At 39.3% G+C, this 23,591-nt stretch overlaps 1 protein-coding gene across 1 annotated transcript; it reads right to left on the minus strand.

The window, feature by feature from the left end:
- Positions 1–3,148: 3,148 nt before the first annotated feature.
- C9 (complement C9) lies at positions 3,149–23,410 on the minus strand. The gene is made up of 11 exons (XM_035902712.1): positions 22,407–23,410; positions 16,502–16,619; positions 15,711–15,858; positions 14,193–14,340; positions 12,344–12,482; positions 10,935–11,153; positions 8,302–8,542; positions 6,791–6,919; positions 4,532–4,710; positions 4,119–4,347; positions 3,149–3,309 (listed from the first exon to the last, which is right to left on the minus strand). The coding sequence occupies exons 1-11, from the start codon at positions 22,490–22,492 to the stop codon at positions 3,149–3,151; spliced, it is 1,797 nt and encodes a 598-aa protein (XP_035758605.1). The 5' UTR covers positions 22,493–23,410.
- Positions 23,411–23,591: the final 181 nt, after the last annotated feature.

Consider the following 23,591-nt stretch of genomic DNA (forward strand, 5'->3'; position numbering starts at 1 on the left):
TCCAGCTCTGGAGCCCTCAGCACAAGAAGGACATAGAACAGTTGGAGCAGGTCCAGAGGAGGGCCACAAAAATGATCCGGGGGCTGGAGCACCTCTCCTATGAGGACAGGCTGAGGGAGTTGGGCTTGTTCAGTCTGGAGAAAAGAAGGCTGCGGGGAGACTGGATTGTGGCCTTTCAGTACCTAAAGGGGGCCTGTAGCAAAGATGGGGAAAATCTTTCTAGCAAGGCCTGCTGTGACAGGACAAGGGGTAATGGGTTTAAACTGAAAAAGGGTAGGTTTAGACTGGATATAAGGAAGAAATTCTTTACAATCAGGGTGGTAAAACACTGGAACAGGTTTCCCAGAGAGGTAGTGGAGGCCCCATCCCTGAAAACATTCAAGGCCAGGTTGGACGGGGCTCTGAGCAACCTGATCTAGTTAGCGGTGTCCCTGCTCCCTGCAGGGGGATTGGACTAGATGACCTCTAGGGGTCCCTTCCAACCCAAAACATTCTATGATTCTATGGAAAAAAAAAAATGCCTCAGCCTTGTCTCCTTTGGAAGTTTTGCTAAAAATATGAATGGTAGTATAACAACTCTTCTTCTAGTTTAACTAGATAACACTAGTAAAGTTGCATGTCTTCATAAACATACTGGTCATTCAGGGCATGAACTAGACATAAGATGTGGAGTTGGAAATAAATCCACAGGGGCATTTTGCTGAAGATAATGACTCTCCCAGGTTCTATACTAACAATATACCATCAATCAACTGATGTTATATACATTATTCTGAGACTCATTCTTGAAAATAAGTTTGAAAACATACCAGAAAGAATTATGAAAAAAGAAATTGCCGAGGGGATACCATTATGCCATTGACTAACAAAGACAGAAAATTCATGCCTTAATGACAACCACATGTTAAGATGTTTATTGGTGCATTACTTTGTTTTGATTAGTGATCATTTAAGCTGCAGGTGCTTTTAAATCACGGTATTCCATTGCTCTTGGGTAGCTAGCTGGCCATCAGAAATTGTGATTTGTAGAATTGGTTTGGAATCCATTCTTGCTTTCTAAAAAAGGAGAAAAAAAAGTAAAGAAGTGATAGAAGATAGTAGCTAGGACATACATGTTGGTCAAGGTTTAAGTGAAACAGTACTCTCATGATTTCACTGTCTCTCAAATATGACTGTAACGTAAAACAATTCTAATGAAGAATGAATCAAAACACATACTGTGATTTTCAGAAGACTGTATCTGACTTCTGCTGGAAGAGTGGGTATGCAACATGTCTGATATATCAGGAGCCAAAGTTAGGTTAAAATTTTTAAAAGAGCTGCTATACCAGAGAGCACAGATCTGAATATATATATGTCATGAATCATTGTTGTATTTGCTCTCATAGCTAAATAGAAACACGTCAATGACATAGTGCAGGAATAAAATTAAGCTGCTTATGAGATTTTTTTAAAATAAGACCAAATTAATTGGATCAAGGAAAGCTTAACTTGGTACCCTGTTTTTAACAAGAGGGTAATGTCTAGGAGAAGGGAAACACATAGAAATACTTCCACAAAATACTTTCCCATCCTGCCAAAATTGATGCCTCAGAGACTTCCTGAGTGAGCATGATTATCTACAAGTTTGAGAACCTTCCATTAATTTGTGTTGAGTTTTTTTAAATGCAGATTTACTTTTGGTATGCCCACTGTGTGAAGGATCAGTCTTCAGTCTGTTTTGAATCTGCCACTTGCTAGTTTAATTTAATTTCCTCTACTTCTTATACTTGTCTTCCTCAGATTACTCTTGATTTTCCAGCTCTGTATCATATTCTTCTCTCAAATTCTCTCTTCCATCTGTGGAATAACTTATGGGATAAATAGCTTTGATAGCCTGGAGATGCGGTGCTGTAGGAAGCAGTTTGTAATTCTCTGATGTAGGGCTAGATGGCCCATGAGTGCTGTTATATCTTGCTGGCTGTGCTTTCTACAGGGTGCTTCACAAGTAGAATATTAGATGTAGCTGCACTCTGCTGAAGGTGAGAGAGGGCAGGCATAGAAGAAATCTTCTGATACATATTTTTGGTGCAGATAGAGGTCATGCTGTGAGACCTACCATCAGGGTGTTTCAGTGGGGAAACATTCAAAATCCTTTCCCTGTCTTGCCACCTCTTTTCTTCTTGTGGCCTCCCAGAAGAGAAGGAACTTACAGTAACATGTTAAGCATAAAACCCAAACACTTCCCCCCGGGCCTGAAAACTCTTACTGTCACACCCAGGTGGCATGCAAGCTACTTGTTCTCAGTAGGTAAAGAAGGTTGAGACCACCTTGCCATTTTATGGACCAGAGCATTCATCCACAAAACCCTGCTTATTTTTTTGTTTTGCTTTGCAGTATTAGATTAAAGATAAAAAACACCTGACAAAACCATGTAGCTAAACATTAAACTGTTTTTTTTCCAAGCTAAGTTTCAAAACTGTTATAACAGTAGCTTTGTCAGATTTAAGCATTCTACTTACCAAGTAATACAATTCAGACTCCCAAACTGTCTTTGTATTCTGGAGATTCTGACTAGAAATGAAATCTGGATTTTAAGAGCTGAATTTTTAGTCAGTTCTTATCCAGAACTCTGTTTTACTCTTGAAGTTCTGTGATATAACATTACTTGTCAGACATTCAAGACAAGGGGTAATGGTTTTAAACTAAACCAGGGTAGGTTTAGACTAGATATAAGGAAGAAGTTCTTTACAATGAGGGTGGTGAAACACTGGAACAGGTTGCCCAGAGAGGTGGTGGAGGCCCCATCCCTGGAAACATTCAAGACCAGGTTGGACGGGGCTCTGAGCAGCCTGATTTAGTTAGCGGTGTCCCTGCTTCTGCAGGGGGTTGGACTAGATGACCTCTAGGGGTCCCTTCCAACCCAAAACATTCTATGATTCTATGATTCAAATACAATTCTAAACTTTTAGAAATTTGAGCCACAAGGTAGCTGTTTTTAAAAGCTATATGAAGTCACAGATTTAAATGAAACATGCAAGTGGACTTAACCCACCACTTCTTCAACCGTGTCACTGAAATGCCCCAAATATTGGCTGACCATTTATTCTAAACAGCAATAACACATTAGTACTTATAGACGCTGCTGACCTGGTTTTGAGCAGCATAACTATTTTGCTTCTTCACAGGGCCGTTTTTCAATGCTTTCTCCCTGGCATGGTCTGCCACCAGGTTCTGGCGTAGGATTATTACATTGGCGAGTTCGAGTGCTTTCTCCATTGATGCAGGTGGACCAGGCACTCCAACAGCTCCAGCCTCCATCAGTGACAACTAGTATTAAGACACCATACTAGAATTAGTCCATCATCTCTCTGTCTTCTGTGCAATGACAGAAAGATTAATTAGAGCTTTTTACCTGGTGCATTTGGGGGTGGACAAGGTAGGCTATGATTCAATTCTTACGGTGACTCTGCAGATCATTGCACCCTCTAGCATATGTTCCATAGCACAGATTTGGCTTTTGAAAATGCCCTTGTCAGTGGCACTGCTTAAGAGTCCAGAGGTTTTAACATTTTTGTCACCCTGGGAAGCTGTCTGAATATTAAGTTCTAAGGCCCATTTTGGGCACCTGTACTTCAAAAAATTGACCACAGGGAATGAATTTACTGCACAATAAATTTTTTGCATCATCAGTCGTGGAATGGCATTCATGTCCCTCTTCCCCTTTGTGGACCAATATAATACTAAACTAGCACAGTAGTTATGAAATGTGATCATGTGTTAGCAAACAGAATGCTTTTGCAGGAAACTGAAAACAAAATAGCTTACGTGGTGAGATTGCTTTTGCCTGAAATCAGCTTACCATTACTGCACCATTCTTCAGTAATGCTCCTGTTTACTTAAATGAACTTGGGTTATCATTCCAAGGCACAATATATGTGCGACAATGAGCCCTAATTTATATGGAAAGAACCTGGCAAATTACACTAAATTCCACACCATATAGCCCTGAGATTTGACAGCAGTGGGTTTAGGGTGGTTCTATGATATCCTTCTGTCCTTATGAAGGCTCATTTTGTCAGGATATTGTTCACAATAACAAATGTGCTAATTTTAGTCTGTCTGGAGTATTTACTAACCTTTAATTAATGCAGATTTGGGAATCTGACAAGCAATTCCCTTAAAGTAGCTTGAGCACATGCATGTACATGCTCCATCTACCAGCACAAGTGTGCCTCCATTTTTGCAGGGTTCACATTTGCACACACTGTATTCGTCAATGTAGTCTTCAATTGCTCTTTCCAAATTTTGTTTCTTTAAATATGCATTTCTCATCTTAACTGGAACAAGTGTATGTATTGGAGAAGGCTGTAGAAGAAAAAAGCCCATGCATAACAGACTATTCCAAAGTTCTGAATCCTTTTGATATACCGATCACTAGATTAAGTATCTGAAGACACTGTCAAGATGAACAAAATACCTGAAAGTTCACGATAAACTTGGAGTCTCACCTCCATCTTAGGACAAAAGCTTTCAAACTGTAAGAGCTTACCCGTTGCTGTATCACTACTGGAGCATCAACCAAAGACTTAGCCCACTGTACGTAATCCTCTACATCAACCATTTTGGATCCACTCAGTAAAATTTCTTTTATTTTAACAGAAAAGTCAATCTTCCCTCCATCAACTAAGGAAATGACATCATCAATGACAGCATCATCCTGAAGTCTTGCTGCAGAAAGAAAGAAAAAAGAGAATGAAGAAAGTGTAATGCCCATGCCTTTTGAAGAACAGTTGTCCTTTTAGTGCAACCAGGCCATCGCTGTAAAATGACTGTAGAGAGATGACCTCTTCACTCACTAGTTGTGGTGCAATTCAATCTTTCTTTGCTCATACCTCTTATATGGGAGGAAATCTTCTAATTTGCAATTAAATTTGAAAACCCTGTATCTGAAAGGAAAAGAGGGGGTAGGGCAAAATGAGAGACATTATGGAGATCATAGCCATTTGAAAATAAGCCAAAGATAATATGACTAATGCTACTGTATCACCTGAGCTCAACCAGAAAAGGGCACGAATTGCAATAGTAGGAGCTTCTGCTTCATAACTAAAACACAAGAACAGAGCATAAAAATAATTGCCTCTTCTGTGGCCAGCAGTAAATCTCCTTGCCTTTTTCAATTTTTAGATCATGTGATAAAAGACTCAACTCTAGACACACAAAGAAGCAGAGAGGAATAATGACAGGCCGGGGAACACAAGTACTGATCAGAGAAAGGGAGCCCTTGCCAAAGGCAGCAGGGGCCAAACCCCTCCCAGGCCTGGCCCAGCAGAGCTATTAGCCCTACAGGATGGGTCTGAAGATGAGTCAACAGCAAGATGAGTCAATGGAAAGATTCTCTGGGTGCAAAAAAAGGCATTTTGGATAGAGTGAGACAACTGCAGCAGGTGGCTATTGGAGGGATTGCACACGCTTAAATACTTAGAGTATATTTAGGGAAGTGCATTGAAGAGGTAAGAGGGGATCAAGGTGGCTTTGGGAGGAACAGCATGGGAAAATAGAGGGATAAAGGCAAAAAAGGGACTGATTGCATATAGAAAGGTGGCTGTTCAGTGAGCTTGTCTGCCATGTACTGTCCTTGACCTTTGCAGTTTGTCCTGGTTTACCTCTTCATTCCATTTCTAACTGTTTTCCTGGGTGAGAGAACTCTACTCTGCATGCACGCGTGTGTATGTAGATCTGTGTGCCAGCAACTAGAGCTGGATGTGGGGCTAATAGGGACCTGGTGTTTGTGGTGCCAATAACTGGAGCGAGTGAGAATACATATGTCAGTGTGTGATCACTAGGAAATAGCAAGCCAGACTAGCAGGTGAATAGGGTAGGTGTCTTGGGAGCCAAGAATTAAAGTGGCTGTTAGTCTGGCCTAGATATGTACGTGTCTCTAGAGTGAGACAACTGCAGCAGGTGGCTATTGGAGTGACCAGGGGTTCTATGTCAAATACTGGAGAGCCCCTAAGGTCCTGGGGTTGACTGAGACCTGTTTGCATGTGAGTGTGTGTCTGTGTGAGTTAACTGAAGAAAAGAGGATCCAAGGGCCAACTGCTAGGTAAAATGAGCACCTAAGGCCTAATTACTGGACGCATCCATGGTTTGGGGGGGGAGGGGAGGCGGGGAGGGGAAGGGAGTCTGTACCAGCAGTGGGCGTGGAGCTGTGGGCCTTGTGTTGTATATCCAGGTGCCAGCAACATGGGAGAGTAAGGATCCTGTTGTTGCTTCAGTTGGATGTCTAAGGTCAGCTGCTGGAGGGATCTGTATTGCCTATATATGTATATTGATGAGGGGCTGAAACACCTGAGAGTTGTGCTGCCTGGGCAGAACATCTGCTCTAGATAGCCATGCTTGAGCAGGGCAGTTGGACAAGAGGGCCCCCAGAGGACCCTTCCAACCTCAACATTCTGCAATTCTGTGATATTTCCCACTGACAGACTTTCACTCTGATGAGAAGGAGAGGAGAGCAGGAAGAAGCCATTGGTGCTGTTTGTGTTGTGCTTCTGTCTGTGTTGATTTGTGTGACCAGAAATGTGTGTATGTATGTATGTGTTATAGAAGCGTGGTTTTGTGCGTGCCTACTGGGAACAAATGCTCAGCCTGGCTTGACCTTGGAGCATGGAAGTATGGCAGCCTCACCTCTACTAGTCTACCAGATTTGACTTTTCCCTAACAGCAATAACTATATTGATTATAAAAGAGGAAGCAATTGGCATCATCTTTCCTTAAGCACAAGGTATAATTAAAATAAGGGTATACTTACAGCCGTCCTTTACTTTAACCTTTTTACATTTACCACCATCAAAATCAACACTGGCTCCTAAACCTTTATATGCAATATTGGCATCTAAGTGATAGCCGAGGCATTTTTTCACGTCTTCTATAGTGAGACCTGGAAGTGGAAATAATTAGGTAATTAGAGGGATTGAATGACCATAAATAGTGATATTATTATTCTTGGAGAATAAATCTTAGGGCTATTGGAAATGTTTATGTCTTTCTTTTTTCCCATTTATCTTCTGCTGTTTCCTTTTCCATGAAATGAATGTGAGGATGATTGTGTTTGAAGTGTCTGCACAGAAGCAGGTGCGACCTACAGTCATTAGGAAAATACTAAAGCCCTCCAAAAACTGATTTCTGTTTTCCTTGATCTAGCTGAAAACAGATGTACCTCAAGGGATGACTCTTTCCATGTATTCTGTTGGAATATTCTCTTTCTCAGTTGCTTATCATTTGCTCTTTCTATGTGCTAAATTATTCAATCCTCCCAGTCTCTGTCTCCCAACCTAAATCACATTTCTCCACTCCTTTTCCTCACAAAGTTAATTAACGCCACTAATCTCTTACAAGTACTCTATTCCCATAAGTTCCAATCCTCCTCTAACTACTACCTCCAAAACCTCCTTTCTGTTTATTAAACTCAAACATATAATCTGGAACCTCACTTTTGTGTTCAGGAAGAATTTTACTTATGATTTGTACTTAAAAAAAAAAAAAAATCCAGCACCACAATCTCCAGGTGCTGAACAGAGTAATACTGGGGCAAGTAAGTGACATCTTTGCCCCATGTTGCTTTGCATAGTCTGAACATCTGATAGTAATATTGTTGATGGTGCTGCATGCAACAGGTACTTATTTCTGCTCTCCAAAATCAGCACGAAACCTGCATTTTCTAACTTTATTCCAGAATGATCACAAAACCACATATATCTGAGCCGCACATGAGGGGGAATTAAATTACTACTTTCTTATCTTAAACAGGGCAAGGAAAATTCCAGTGTGAATGTTAAAAATCTATAGAAACAGTTTCAACACACTCAAGCGCACCGTGTGATTTCTAGGAAGTCCTTCAATTTATTCCTTATTTTTTGCTACCACCATACTCTTAGAGTGATTATACCACAAGAAGGTACCAACTAGCAAATTGCATTTAAGGTTTAGTCAGATTTTCTAGGCATTGGGGATTTCTTGTGAATCAGGTCACACAAATTAGTATTGCTAATATTTTGAAGAGGTTTGTTTAAGATTTTTTTTCTCAGTTACAGACTTAAAATACAGACTTAAGATAATTCTGGAAGTTGCAAAGACAGACTTTCATCTGTATTGAACTCGTGTAATTCTGTAACTTCACTGGCGTGCCACAAGCAGCACACACTGAACTGTGCTGTTCTCAGTAGTGCTCGATATACACAAATCTATCCTCATACACCTCTTCGCATGACTGGAGGCTTGGTGATAATCTGCATAGCACAGCAAGGCCAACAGAATGCATACCTATTTGAGACATAGCGTAGCTATCCAGCACGTACACAAGTTCATATTTTCCTCCAACGTTTCCAGAGACCGCATAGTGAGTTCCATAATCTTCTAGGAATTTAAAATATTCTCCCTTATCATATTCAGTAGGCAGAAAGTTTAGATCATCAAGGAAACTATCTGTGAGACGGACATCACGACTCCGCATTTGGAATCTTCCCAGCTGAATCTTTCCTTTTACATGCAGAAAGGTTTGGTTCTGAATGCAGGGAGAAGAAAGCAGATGAGGGTGCCATTCTGGTATGCAGCACAGCAGGAAAATCTGTTCTATTTTACTTATAAAGAAACTGCAGCAGTTTTAAACATGGTATTCAATCTAGTGTTTTGGAACAGGGACAAACTTGCTTAATTCAAATTAAAAGTTCTTCAATTTAAACTGAGGAAGCAATAAGAGATTTAGATAATTTCAGTTCTTCCAGTTTTGCAGAACTCCCCCCTTACTAATTTCAGCAAGCCCTTTGCGATATATTTGTCAACAAGGTCTTCTCTTTAAGTATAATATCTACTGAAAGTGCCCTTCTGACTTTCATAACATTGAAAAGTAATTCCATATGGCTCGCCAGATAACAGAAGCTGCCCACTGAGGTCAGCTGGAGTTTTGTCTTTGTTTATAGTCAGAGCAGAACTAAGTTCTCTCTTTTTTTGGATCACTTCTCTGTTATTCTCAGACTGTCAGAAGGAAGGACACAGCTCCAATTAAAAACCCAAACCCCCAAAGTAACGTCATAAAATGACAATTAATCGTGAAAAAATAATTTTGAGACATTTGACCCATACATACATTCTAACTCTAGGTTTAGTGACTGATATTTTCATAAATTACACTGCAGATGGTTTTATGTCATAATCTAGAATAGGACCTAGCTGTTCCCCATAACACATGACATCTTGTGAAATAGTTGCACTTAAGACTCTAAGCAAACACATGCCTTCCAAAACCCCATTAATATCTGCAGTACTTATGTGTTTCCCTTAACAGTAGTGCCTAAGAGGTACATAAAAGGGATTTAGCAACTGACCATCGCATTAGCTGGTACCATTTAAAGGATCTGAAATTGCTGACTCAGATGCTGCTTAGGACTGGCAGAAATCTTCAGGCATCTAAATCTCTGTGAGGAAATTTTTATAGGTGCAAATATTCCTGCCACCCAGCATGTAAAAAATCCCTTACTCTCCTGGTGTCCCCAGGCTGCTCCTGGCTTTAACTTGCTGGTGAGCCCTGGAGAGTTCTAGACTAGGGATTGCCACTCCACTAACCTGCAACACGACTAATTTTCTGAACTGATCTCCAAGCAAGAACTGGAGGCCAAAACTCCTTTCACAAACCACTAGACTATGAGCAGCCTGTAATGTACCCTGAATTACAGAACTTGATCATTTGCATGTGTGGCGATGAACGCTTTGAGATTTAAATGGTTCGTTCCTGTACTAAGAAAACTCAATACAAAGTCAGTGCTCTATGTCAGCTTCTCTTTATAGTACAGACCTTTCTCTTCAGCATTATTTTAATTAATCAGTTATAAAAGTTATCTGAGTTTTTCCTTTTGTCCATTTGATCTCCAGAGCTCTGAAGGCTCCTAAATGACAAGGCTGACAAGAAACTGGAAAGATTTAATTAGTTGAGGCAGATATATTCTTCCTTGCATGTGTTGCATTTCAGCACTATAGAGTTGATGTACCTTGTACATCATAGCATGTTACGATCACGGACTTTGGTGTATATGGTATGAAAGGGTATATGACCTGGCTGGTTAATTCCACTAGCACCCAGCTGCTGGATTAGGCCATAGAGTCTAGCATGTCTAGTATCACTTTTTGTGGTCTCTCTCTCTTTGACCTCACTAGATGTTAAGGTTACTTCTTACTAGTAAATAAAATGGGATAGGGCCTTTGTCTCAAAGGGCAGGTAGAGTGTTATGGCTTGTGTGCATTCCCCAAATAGGCTTGCTTTCTCCAGACTGCCTACTGGGAACATTCCCCATTCCCTTCCAACATGCTGCAGGGGACCAGAGGATGGGCATTGCTTATGAGAGCACAAGAGCTGGCACAGACCAAAATCATGGCAGTGTGCTAGTAAAACTATGGATTATCGTGTGCAAATGCTAATGCCCATGCCTCTTAATCCAGGCTAGTTTATTAGTATAGACATACCTGAATGGCTGAGATCTGACCTTTCCGTCATTGTTCTACATGTTTATTTTGTGTTTTCCAAGTGTAGGCCTACTCAGTGGCAATTTTTATCCCAGGACTGGACCTAATTTGCCCACACTGCACTAGATCACAACTGCTCTCTAATCCAGATGAAATCAGAGATCTTTGTCCCTTTCTAACATCAAGTCCCTGCTGAAGATAAGGGTGGTTGCTAATCAAGGGTAAACAGTGGCAAAAGGAAGCTACATTTTGTCACCCTTTGGCTACATCTGAAATCTTAACCCTAGTATTGCCAGTATCTCATTTTTGTGAATAAATGACAGAAAAGCAGCAGGCAACTAGAGTAATTAGAAGGATTAATATTGCATTATTCTACCACTGTGTAAATTTAGCTATTTGTAAAATAGTTACATTAAACCCTTTAGCTTGATTAAACTTACCCGTTCTGTGGAGCTTTCCAGGAAAGAATGTAAACTTGAATTCTTGCTATAGTGAAAATTGAAATTTCCTCCTAAACTAAATTTCTTACTTCCTTCAGTAGGTGTGTATTTCAGAGACAAGCCAATACTGAAGTGGTTTTGGTTTTCTATGTAAACTTCTCGCAACAGTCTTACACGATCATGGTAGAATATAGATGTGAAGGTTTTGTCTGCTTTTGTCTTAGAAAAGATAATGAAAAGGTTGTATGAAGAAAACAGAACAGGCGATAATAGAAAAATCTATGTAGCACTTTGAAGTTGTATGTTTTACATAGCTTAGCAATACATTTTCTTACAGCTCTTTTTTCTTTTAAAAGAAAATAAATGGAAATACCACCCCCTCTACAAAGCACCTCATCTGGATCCGCTCAGTAGTTCAAAACTAAACAGAAAGCTTCAGTGACAATATTTCAGTGAGTGTTACATCTCAGCATGCAACACTATCAAAGTAATTTTATGTGTGTCAGCAGTTCCTTTACGTGTAAGGAGCAGTAGTCTCCAGCTTCTTCCTAGCACATAGACAAGATTTGCTAATAGGTCTTGATATCTGAAATTAATCAGAATTATGACTTTGCTTTCTTTCCTGATAGCAGACAATAGCTAATTCAGAATACCTATTTCAGTATTGTTTATTTTTCTATACTTTAGCAGAACATAGTTTTAGTACCTGAAAAGGGTTATGCATCAAAATCAAATAAAACCAATGATCTCTGGGTCAGACTTACTTATTTTGGGCAGGATCTGATTTAAACTGTCATTCTATGAAGTTCTTACTTACATTGACAGGCAAAGCATCTGGCAAGCAAAATAGTGCTTTGATTTCTGAAACGCACCTGACATTGATGTTTCTAAGATCATCAACATTTTTGGTGTTCAAACCTCCCTGGAAGTCATAGTCTGAATCTCAAAAGCCTATTATATTTTTTTTTCAGTAGGACAAAGTCATCACTGATTAGAAAACCCAAGCAGGACCAGAGTATCATAATATTATTCATGCCTTTTTATCAGTGTTTTTTTGTGTGTCCTTGAAAAAGTAGCTTGATTGCTGCTCTACCCGATAAAGTTAGGTATATTCTTTTCTGTACGTCTCCCGTTCATCTCATCTGCTCATATTGTAAACATTCCAGAAAGATAGTTTCATTTACTGGGCACAGGAGCAGCAAAGAACGTGGGAATTTATCTGGTGCAACTGAGCTTAACTGCTAAAACATCCATAACATAACCTGTTTCCCTCTGGACTTTCTCAAAACCTTGATGCTAAAAAGCTGCTGCTGCCTGACTCAAGAGACATGCTGAGTGTTCCAAGAGGGTGTCAGGATTCTTCATTTAGTTAAACACATCCTAGTTTGCACAGAAGTACTTAGACTTACATCATAAATGAGAACACCCACATTCCATGGCTTGCGGTAGTATGTCCCTGTGTTTCCATCACGCACCCTTTCACAGAGACCATTGAAAAAGTCATTGTCAAATGGGCTAGCCATTGGCTGCATCCCTAAAACATTGATTCTACAAGAGAAATACAGGAGAAGTTATGGTTCAAAAAAGGAGGTGTCAGCACCATAGCCTGTAGACAATGTTATTACGGCTGGAAAAGTCAGATTCTGTAAGAGATGGAGACTGTAGCTGTGGAACTGAATCTTGCTTCATCTGTGGCAGCTTGCCTCATCTCTTGTGGTCCTCCCATCTGTGTAATGGAGATAATGATACATCTTTTGTAAAGCGCTTTCAGGACCATATATGAGAAATAAACAAATAAAAGGTATTAAACATCGAACACCGTGAGAACCCTAGGAATAAAAGGAAGCAAAACCCATTTATTCTTGGCCAAAGTATTTGTGAGGAAGCATTCGTTATAGGTTTAAAAGGGACATCTCAATAGCTTTTTTTAAGCTGGTTTTTTTTTTTTTTTTCTATAACTTATAGTAGTTTTTTTGCTGGTAGGAAATTCGGTATCAAATGTGTACAAGATTCATCAAATCTGTAGAAGGAACATACATTGTTCCAACTCCTAGCATTGTCTTTTCTCCCAGGGTGTGACTTGGTGGAGTAATAGAATTCCCTGGAGTGGAGGAGAGGAAATCTGAATCACTACAAATCCAGAGAAGTGGGCATATTGGCTGTATAGCTCTATGCATCCACATACCAATGTACAAGAGACACTTGCAAAAATAATCCTCCTTCTTGGAGGATACTATACTGAGGGTTTTTGCCTTTCTATGTCTGTTTCATAGATTTGAATCTTTTAGGCATTTCCAATATTTATGTCTGATACATGTCCGTATACTTATCTGAGTGTAGAAAGCGGTTATCAATTCATCAAATCACATTCCTGTACAATATCACTACAGCACATCTATACAACATTTTCTCATGGAATATTTTAGTAATGGATTATAGTAGAAATGATAAAGAAGCTATTTCTAAAAATGCCTAAGCACCTGGCTTACTTCGCCATGCCACAAGGGCAGCATTTTTGCTTTTGCGCAGTAACACTGTTATAAAATTTAAATGAAAAAGTTGCATCCTTTTCTTTTAAACACAAGGTGGTGCTGTAGTATACTTTTATGTTCATTTCAGTTTAGATAGCTGCCTTCTAACTTGATTTGTAGATAAACAAGATGTTTCACTTTCTTTTTGTTTGAAAAGAAAGAAATCCAATAGGGTGTGAGAATAGAAAGTTTAATTTTCAACTTAAATTATTGAGGAAAACTTCTGTAAACAACGAAGATCTGGGAGGTGGAGAATGCAATACTGGAAAAATGCTGCAGGCAGAGGGTTGTTGCAGTAAGGCATCCCATTGTATAAATAGTCATACAATCATTTTCTCCCTTTTAGACATGCATGTTAGTAAAGTAATTAGGAATAACTGAATCTTTATGAAATGTCACTTGAAACATATCTATTTATCTGTAAGCTTTACATTTAAATAATAAGTGTTGTAAGTATATTCATGTCACTTCTATACATGATTCTGTGTATTGACTTAATGATTGATTTATACTGTCTAGGTAAATATTTTATCCTCCCCAAATATACAAAATAAAACAGTAGTTAATTGTTCTTCCAAAAGCTACACAGCAGTTCTGAATAAAAATGTAAACATGATTCAGATTTCACTTTTGGGAATGTCAGTGTGCCTCAGTGTTTTCAGCTGGCTTTGTAGACAGTCTTAGACTCTTCACAAGGCCCCGTACTACCTTTTCCTTCATTACATACCCTTGCCCTGCGGTCCTGCCAACTTCAGATACATCAATATCATGGTTACGGCATGGTGATCGTGGGTCAGATTCACAGTTATCTTCATCAGAAAAGTCTCCACAGTCATTATCTGCATTGCACACAAGTTGTTGCTTTATACATCGACCTAATCAAAGAACAAAACACTGAATGAATGCAATTTTTTTCCAAGATGGACTTTAAATGACAGACCCAGCTACTCTTTATTGAGATCTTCCTCTTCATATATTCCTATTATTGTCATGAGGAATTAAAATCCTACACCCTGCCTCCTTCAAATTAAAGAAACCCCAACCCATACTACTATATTTAATTATAGGTTTACTAGGATGGCTAAGAAAATAAGTGACAGGACAACTGCTGTCATTTGCAAAAAGTTGTTACTTCCAGTGATTGTTTCTCTATTAATCTTTGCTTATTAGGGTTTTTTTTTTTAAAAAAAATTGTATTAAGAGAACACGGGAAAACATTAATTCAATACCAAAAAAGAATTATTTCTAAATTGTTTAAATTTTTGCTATTTGGACAATATTTTTTGGATACTAGTGTCCAAAATATAGGGATTTGTGTTCTATGGCTATAGTAAAGTAGTAATTCTCCTGAGATTGTGTACCACAGGTTTTACAAAGACTGATTTTTTTTCTACAGGATTTAAATATTTGGGGTCAATTTAGCCTTAGCATAATAAAACACTGGTAGATATCAACTGCATCACCTGTAAGTGACATACAATGGCTGTGAACTAGTAGTTAAACACATACTTTCTAATTTTTCTTTCTATTCTTGCACTTCACAGTATTTTAGAGAAAGACAACACTGACAACATCACTTACCGTCTTTCCATTTCTGTTTTGACTAGTTTTATTACCATTAACGTTTCCTATTTTCTTTTGATTTATGGTGAATCTTGAACATTACATTCATTCATATGTCCTGTGTGTATCACTTTACAAATTTACGTCTCACTTTGGATCTAGAGGCATTCTGATCTCCAGCTAGCATATATCATACCACTTTGGTCAGTAAATCTCCCTATCGTTTTTGTGTAAAATTCTTTCAGTCCCAGTTTTTCCCAATGATTTTTCACAGAACACAGTGATTTTGTAGCAGGTGGAGCAATTATGCTAGAAGAAAGGGCACTTATAGTATGGTCAGCTTTTAACTGTGGAGTAAAAATTACAGAAGAATTTAAACTAGACCCAGATTATAATGGGAGATGAGAGGAATGTACCCCTTCTTAAGCATTGTTCACGCTGTGGTTTTGGCACTGTGGCTTTGCAACCCACCTGTCTGCACACTGGGGACTCTGTTTAAACCCTAACAATAAGGCACTGCTTCAGGAAAACATTCCCAACTAGAAAAGCACTGAAGCATCTCTCTCTTTTTGTGTATATATTTTGCCTTCAATGGAAACTGGTTTAATTTCTTCACAAAAATAAATAAAATGTGGTTTCCTGAGTTATCGCGTAACTTGCTATGGCACAAACCCAAACCTACCAGAACTGCATTGAAAGTCAGTGCCACAGTCTGGTTCTGGTTCTTCAGGACAAACTTGGCTGGTTTTACAGCTTTGTGCATCTCCTAAGTTCTCCAGGCATGGTGTTCCACCAAACTGCCCAAATCTTTCAATACGTCTAGAGCGAAACTTGAAGGATAAATAACACAGTTAACATTGCTGAGAGAGAAAAGAGAACTACCACAAATGAAAGATTTCCAGCTGAATTTACAATTTTTCAAAATGAAGTATCTTTGGTGAAATTTTTGGTTAAAATCCATAGGCACAGCTCATGGTATAAAAAAACTGTACAGGAATATTGAATTAATAATAATGTCATAGCAAGCATGTAGAGATGCTTTCCCCCCCCTAATTTATTTCACTATTTTCATTATTTTCAATTCGAGGAGGAAATGCATGATATATATTTTGTATGCTTTTAAGTTTTAATTTTTTTTGAAGTCTCATAAGAACTCCACTAAGAAAATAAAAATCTACTTTCAACAAAATATTGTTTTTCATTCAAAAAGGGAAAGATGTATTGAACAGTAACATGGGCAAAATAGATAATTTCTATCGACAAAACATTTTGAATGAGAACACTTGACCAGTTTTGTGCATCTGGATGTTGTCTTCTCTTATGGCTTCAGATCTGAAATGATTGTGGGTTTCATCAAATCATGAACATGCAATATTAAGAGCTGCAATCTGATATTTTCCCATAACCAAAAGGTAGTCAGATAAGGTCCCTTTGGTTGTGGCTTTGGAACAAAGACTTCCAACTATCGCTTACCTTTTGATAGGTGCATGGGTCACAGGGCCCCCACGTGCTCCAGCTGCTCAGCTTACAATCTATTGGAGATGGAGCATTCAGTTCTCTTGTTCCCCTGTGGAATGATTTTTCTGAAGAGCTGTCAAACAAAACATTCCAGTACAGTCCCAGGCAGTACACTAAAATCACATGTGAGCTTGTATTTAAACCATAGACCAATATTTTAGAAGCATCTTCAAGCTGTTTTCTGCTTCACTTTCATAGCAGCACTTGGTCTTTAAATGTATAAACAGCTGCCTAATCTTAAATTCTTCAGTGGTTTAAAATTACATTAAAAAAACTTTGAAGACTTAGTAAACCAGCTCTTTTCCCCCTTTTTAGACCTTTGTGCATACTCATGCTCTTCTAGTAGGTCACATTATTGAAGGGAATCAAACAATAATACAGAGAGAACATCTGCAGTTCCCCGGTTCAGACAGTGGCTGTGCTCCCCGTACTTAAAGCTGAAGACAAAGGCACAGCAGCACATCTCAAATAGACATAGCACTTCAACACAAATCCTTGCAAGTTTTTAGCTCATTAACTTTGAAGGGGTTGCCCTTAAGCCTTGATAAAAGTTTAAATGCTTTCCTGAATTGAAAGAAGGCTCATAAATAAAGGTATTATTTGCTAAAAGGCTAACTTACATAGTTGGGAAAACCAGACAAGTGTTTAGTTATTTAAGTATTCTTCAGCTTGCCATGTTGAATACTTTGCTAGTTAGGAATGTATTTTATAAAGTGAGTCTTCATTTTGGTTCCCAGTTTTAAATACCATGAAATTCCTGGCTCTCGGTAAGTGAAAGGCCATCACTTTACAGAAACTGAGTTTCTTTAAAGCACCCACAGTTAGACACTAAAAGCTGATGCACTGTAGGATGACTTGTTCATTTTAAAAACCAGTAGTTTACTGGTGACCTTATCTTCACAGGTAACAATGCTGGAAAGCAGAGGAATGGAGGAACACCCAAGTCTAACTTGCCTGATTTGCTCTCTGCAATTTATTCCCATTTGGCCTTACGTGCTGAATATTCATCCACTGTGAAGCAATTCTCTCTCTGCACCTCTCCAGCTTAATGCTATTGCCTCTGCTCTACAATGGGACCTTCTTTGCTGAGCCCAGCTGGTTGGCAGATCTGCAGCTCCCGCAGTGTGATGTATGGGCTTTCGTTGCAGGCAGGGCCTTGCCCTCCACTCTTTGACCCCTTCCCTCATACAAGTATGTCAGGAGTCCAAGCAAATATAACCTGATTCCACAAGATTGAGAAATCTGAAGTTTGGACTAGGAAGATATACCAGTTGGTTCAGCTTTCTGGTGCCATCTATTGTATGTTCAGATTACATACGTAGTAAGTTATTGAGACACTAAATCAATCTCTGTCCCTTTCCAGCTATTGAATCTTAAACAGCTCGGGGATCACAGGGTTGTTGTGAAACCTTTTTATACACTCAGCTGACCCTGACTGGTTCTGATGCCTCAGACTTTCTGCTGTCAAACACACCAGCAGTAAACACGCACCACAGCTGCTGCTGGAAGTATCTGTATCACGCACTCCCTCTGTCTTGCCTGCTGCTCCTAAACAACTCTCTTCTCAGAATTCTCCTGACCTCAACCTAGGGCCTGCAGTAAATGCAGTAAAACCTTGGCTGACAATGTTGCTTTCAGCTGGTGGGATTCTGAAAAAAAGGAAACCACAAAAAGCACAAATATGGCCAATATCTACGGACAGCAGAAATGAGATAAAGAATTAAGAACTCTCTCCATACAATAGGGACCTCCCAAACCCTTATCTGGTAGGGAAGTGTGAAGCTTTACTGAGTGCCTGGCACCACGAATTGGGGTACCTGACAGAGAATGCAGATCCAACCTTGTGAAAAGTCCATTTTACACAAAATTCCCTTTCACAAATTCTCTGGTGGACTCTGAGCACCTAAATCAATAACCCACTGCTTGGCGCTGAAAGTGCTAGGAGCTTGGGAGATGGCATTGGATAACTGCCTTGTTCTTACACTTCTCCCTGAGCATCCTTTAATGATCACTATCAGGAATAGAATACTGTATCAGCTGTCTCTTTGCTCTGACCCAGAAAGACTGTAATTATATTGATCATGGTACTTTTAATTTGAGCCTTCTACTTTCATATGCACACTTAGGGGCCAGCTTGCTTTCTCCAGTGCTGTTGATGTCTACAGATCCCAAAACACTCTGCAAGGTGTGTGTATTTCAAATGTTGACTAAGCATGCATGCTTACATACATCAGAAAGATACAAATTTTTGAAATCATAGTGCCATCTGAAGTTGCGCTGCAGTCACACTTACCTGTGTTAAATTAAGGTTTATAACTCAAAAATAAGAAAGGAAAAGGAAGAGTTATACTGCATCTCTTAGAAACTTCTACAGAAAAGGCTAAGCCCTGGAAGGTAGTTACACAGAAGATGAAGGCACCATACAGAAGTTGCTTCAGGGGAAATGACATCTGAATATAAAAAAACCCCACAACTTTACCATGAGAACAATTAAACATTGAAATAGGTTATCCAGGGAAATGGGAGAATATCCCTCGCTGGCAATATTCAAACTGCTTGACAGGATGCCTGGATAATATAATCTAAGGTCCTGCTTTGAAAAGAACATTGTACAAGTTCTCCAGAGGTCCCTTCCAACCTAGACTTTTCAATGTATTCTACAGTTGTCATGTATTTGAAGATTTTTGTAGCCCTCCAGCCTTTTTAAAAATGATTCTTTGCATGTAATCAGCTCATCTTGCAAATACTTCAGCAATACTGCAATTTACTGGAACTTCATAATAAGCAGGCAATGCTTTGAAAAGTTGCTGTACAGTATTCTATCAAATATTTTTCCACCACTCAGCATGACAGTAACATCAACAGAGTGAAGAAATTAAAATCTACTTGTCTGGCAAATGAAAGAGAATCATCTCATTCCTTCCTGTATCTGCAAAGATGGCTGCATATATGACCTTTCCCTCTCCTTACTGATGTAGGACTGTAAACCTCTCAGTAACAACATCTATTCTGGCATCTTGGGTTGAAGACTGACAGGTTCTCCTTGAAGATAGTAGGAGTGGGAACCCTTAGACCCTAGACCTTGAAGATATATTGAGGCACCTAACAGGATTTCTAAAGTCAGCTGAATATCTTATTCCTAGCAATTATCAGGTATTAGATACTGTAGAAGTTTGTGTTGAAAAGCATTTCTGAATTTTTAAATTATTACCTTAAGAAAAGCCAAAATCCCTTGCAGGCAGTAAGAATGAACCATGAAGACCAGTGTCTAGGACGAGTGCCACAGAATCACAGAATGGCAAGGGTTGGAAGGGACCTCGGGAGATCACCTAGTCCAATCCCCCTGCTAAAGCAGGTTCTCCTAGAGCATGTTACACAGGACTTCATCCAGGCAGGCTTTGAATATCTCCAGAGAAGGAGACTCCACAACCCCCCTGGGCAGCCTGTTCCAGTGCTCTGTCACCCTCAGAGTAAAGTAGTTCTTCCTCATATTCTACTGAAACCTCTTATGCTTCAGTTTGTGCCCATTGCCCCTTGTCCTGTTGCTGGACACCACTGCAAAGAGTCTGGCTCCGTCCTCGTGACTTCCACCCTTAAGATATCTGTATGTGTTGATGAGACCCCGTCTCAGTCTTCTCTTCTTCAGGCTGAACAAGCCCAACTCTCTCAGCCTTTCCTCATAGGGGAGATGCTCCAATCCCTTTGTCATCCTTGTTGCTCTTCTCTGAACTCTTTCTAGGAGTTCCTCATCTTTCTTGAACTGGGGAGCCCAGAACTGGACACAGTACTCCAGGTGGGGTCTCACCAGAGCAGAGTAGAGGGGGAGGATAACCTCCCTCGACCTGCTGGCCATGTTCCTCTTAATGCACCCCAGGATCACCTAAAGGAGTGATCAGACCCAAGCTAGTACAGATCCTGATGAGTCTACCAAAGGTTCCTAAGTCATTATTTTGAGTCTAAAATAAAAATTCCAGGCAGGAGATGCTAAGCCGAACTTCTCAGTGCAAATGGAAATCTTGCCATCAGCTATCTGCAAACCAGAGTTGATGGTAGTCTTTGAGTTGACATTCAGGTGGCACAGGTTTTGAAGTAAACCCAACTGAGCAACTTCTGCAAGAATATTCCTTGTGCACAGACCCCTAGGCTTCCTTTGTGTTAATGTACAAGGTTCACATCATTTGCTGCAGATCCAGATTTAAGGGTTTGGATTTACGTAAAGTTAGAGGGGGAAAAAAAAAATCAGAAAAAGCTAATTGCAAATCAGTCTCGTGAATTCTAAAACACCAACAGTGTATCCACTACCCAGATTGGACTGGAAATTCAAAGGCATGCATATGGAAAGAGCATTTTATTCAACAACATTGTTTAGAAAAAACAAAGATTGATATGCTTGTCACCTCCACATTAAACCCGGGGAGAAAGGATTACCGAAAAACCATGCTGAAACAGGAAATATTGTCACACAATTTAAATATTAGAAGAGGTAAAAACAGTTCTGCTACTGAAGAAGGTCACTGAAGGTGGCAGTTAGGAGCAAGAACTTCAGAAACAAGTGCAGAAATTGAAATATCTTCTCTGCTATCCATTACTGGGGAGAGTTTAGGAAAAGTTCTTTTTGAACAGGAAAAGCCATTTCACGATCAGTACACAAAGTTGCTCCCACCTTGTCTTGGACTGCATAATACACTCTGTATGCCCTCAGGCCACACAGCTTTGGTGATTTGTTGTTGATATGTACTTCAAAATACAGAGCTGTTCAGTTCATCAGTTACAAAACTGGTGACTCAAAAAAAAAAGTCTTGGTTTGACAGTTAGCGCTGGCCAATATAGAAGGCATGGCTCTTGAATTTGGAGTCATGATAGCATCACAAGGGCATAATTTTCCCAGCTGTAGTTGCCAGCACCATCATGAAGCTGCATAGTCTTTGGTGTAATGTCAAGTCAAGCTGCTGGCCCACATTGCCTGCTATGAACTCTCTGTAATAATCATACCTTCTGGCTGGACTGTTTCTGACTGAATATATCAAACCTGTGCTGCAACTGGATCTGAATGCCAAAATAATAATAACCACCAAAACATAAGGAGAGAGGGAAGCAGCAATCCTTATAGTTTTGAAGGCTGCTCTTCAAATCTGTTCATGTATTTCAAGTGATAGTAACAGCCACCCTCAGGCCTAAACACATGTACCAGAGGCAATACTTGGTTGTTCACATAGTATTCACATGTCATCACAAAATGCTTCACATACTGCAATTTAAGTCTTAAAGTAGATGGATCCCAGTTTATTCTTAACATACATATATTTATTATGAGACTCTCACTCTTTCACCACTTAGTACTGGTTGTTCTCATAAATTACATATAGACTAGCTGGTAGTGTAGCTCTTCAGTTGGTTTCACATGATATTTTTGTAGGGACTAAGCCTTTAGTTCTCCTTCTAATGATACTTACAAAAAACAAAGGCTATATTTCCAAAGAATTAGAAAAAGGTAGTCTAGGAAAACTTAAATAGGAATAGAAGTACTGTCAGCATAACACTGTGAATCTTCAGAAAAAAACAGATAGACTTTACGTTATATTTTCACACTCAGCATGCAATAGAAAATGGTTACCTGAGCTCCACCTCCCTGCAAGAACATGGCTTCAACAACTATCACTCACCTTTATTGTGCCACATACATCCAAAATAAATGGATAAACCATTTCTATTTGATTCCTTGAAATACAGCAAGAAGTAGTTTCCTTTTTCATCGGATATCTGTGCAAGCTACCATTAGAAATATCTGCGCTGGAGGTTTATGCTCTGTGGTGGAGGAACAAAACAGTATAGAGATCTGCAGAAGGCCAAGGATACTTACCTTTTGCTTTCCCCCAAAAGTGAGGCAGCCACCTCTAAAATGCATAGGATGGATATAAGCTGCAGCATAACATGCATGCTTCTCATTTTGTAGCTGAATAGACAACAGTTGTCATGACTGAATTTGTACTTTCTTAATTTGTCCCTTTTGTTATTTATTACCAAGAGAACAAACAAAAAGCAGTGCTTACTGAAGAATGCCAGTTACTGGCCAAAACTGACTTACGGTAAGCACTCTAAAGTCCACTTTTCAGAAAATTCCACTTTTTCCTGCATGGAGACTGGGAAATAGTGTAAAGTAGTTTCAAGATTAAAAAAAAAAAGTATTTTTGTTTACTAGTACCTTTTAAAGATGGGAATAACATTTTCTATTTCATTAGAGAACTGTTAGCTGCCTAGTAAAAAGCTGTCACAGCAGTTACTCATGTAGGGAACAAATAGTTTCTAAAGCAGAGCTATTTACAAGAGCAAGTTCAGCATCTAACATCTTTGGAATCCTCGTTTGGAGTATTGGAGGAATAAAGTCCCAAGATTCCTTTTTCTTCCTCCCCTAGCCAATATAAAAAACAACACACAATTTTTGTGGTTTTGAAGGAGGCTAAAGCTCTTCTAGCTTTCACTCTGTCACCAAAACCCAAACCACAAGCTAGCTCTCTAGAAGGGCATTCCTATTCAGTAGTTTGCTGTAATCCAGACTTAAGGCACTATGTGTTGGACACAGCCACAAGACAGAAGTAACTATAAGCAACGTGCTGTTTAGCTGTGAAGAATTAAGTATCTGAATGCAAGCTTAAAATAATCATCTAGTATAAGTATACTCCAAATTACCACGGGTAAGTAAAAGTTTACTTCTAGTTTTTTCTATTCCTTCAGTTTTGTGGCAAGGAGAGGGGAGGGAGTGGAATAGGGCAGACAATTTTTTTCCCTAGTGAATCCTTGATTTAAGATAATTTCATGTAGACAAACTTAAACCTGATGCATTCTCAGTCCAGCTTGATGAGTCCAGTTGCACTAAAGTAATTTGTTGAGCAAGAATGCAAGACACAGACACTACACTTCATGGTTCTTTAAGAAAAGAGATTAAGTCAGAGTTAACAGTTATTTAAACTAAGATAGCAGACCAGAAAGCATCTTTGGCCAGCTTGTAAGAGATCCTGCTAACCAGCTTTTAGTGATCATCCTGACA

This window comes from Egretta garzetta, unplaced genomic scaffold (genome assembly GCF_000687185.1).
Source record: "Egretta garzetta isolate BGI_Z169 unplaced genomic scaffold, ASM68718v1 scaffold59, whole genome shotgun sequence".
NCBI classification, from domain to species: domain Eukaryota; kingdom Metazoa; phylum Chordata; class Aves; order Pelecaniformes; family Ardeidae; genus Egretta; species Egretta garzetta.

Coding starts and splice junctions, on each gene's coding strand:
- C9 (XM_035902712.1), bottom strand. CDS start 22,492: ATGAGAAGCATGCATGTTATGCTGCAGCTTATATCCATCCTATGCATT. Junction 16,620..22,406: donor CTTTTGGGGGAAAGCAAAAG/GTAAGTATCCTT, acceptor TTTGTTTGACAG/CTCTTCAGAAAAATCATTCC. Junction 4,348..4,531: donor CAGTAGTGATACAGCAACGG/GTAAGCTCTTAC, acceptor TTTCTTCTACAG/CCTTCTCCAATACATACACT.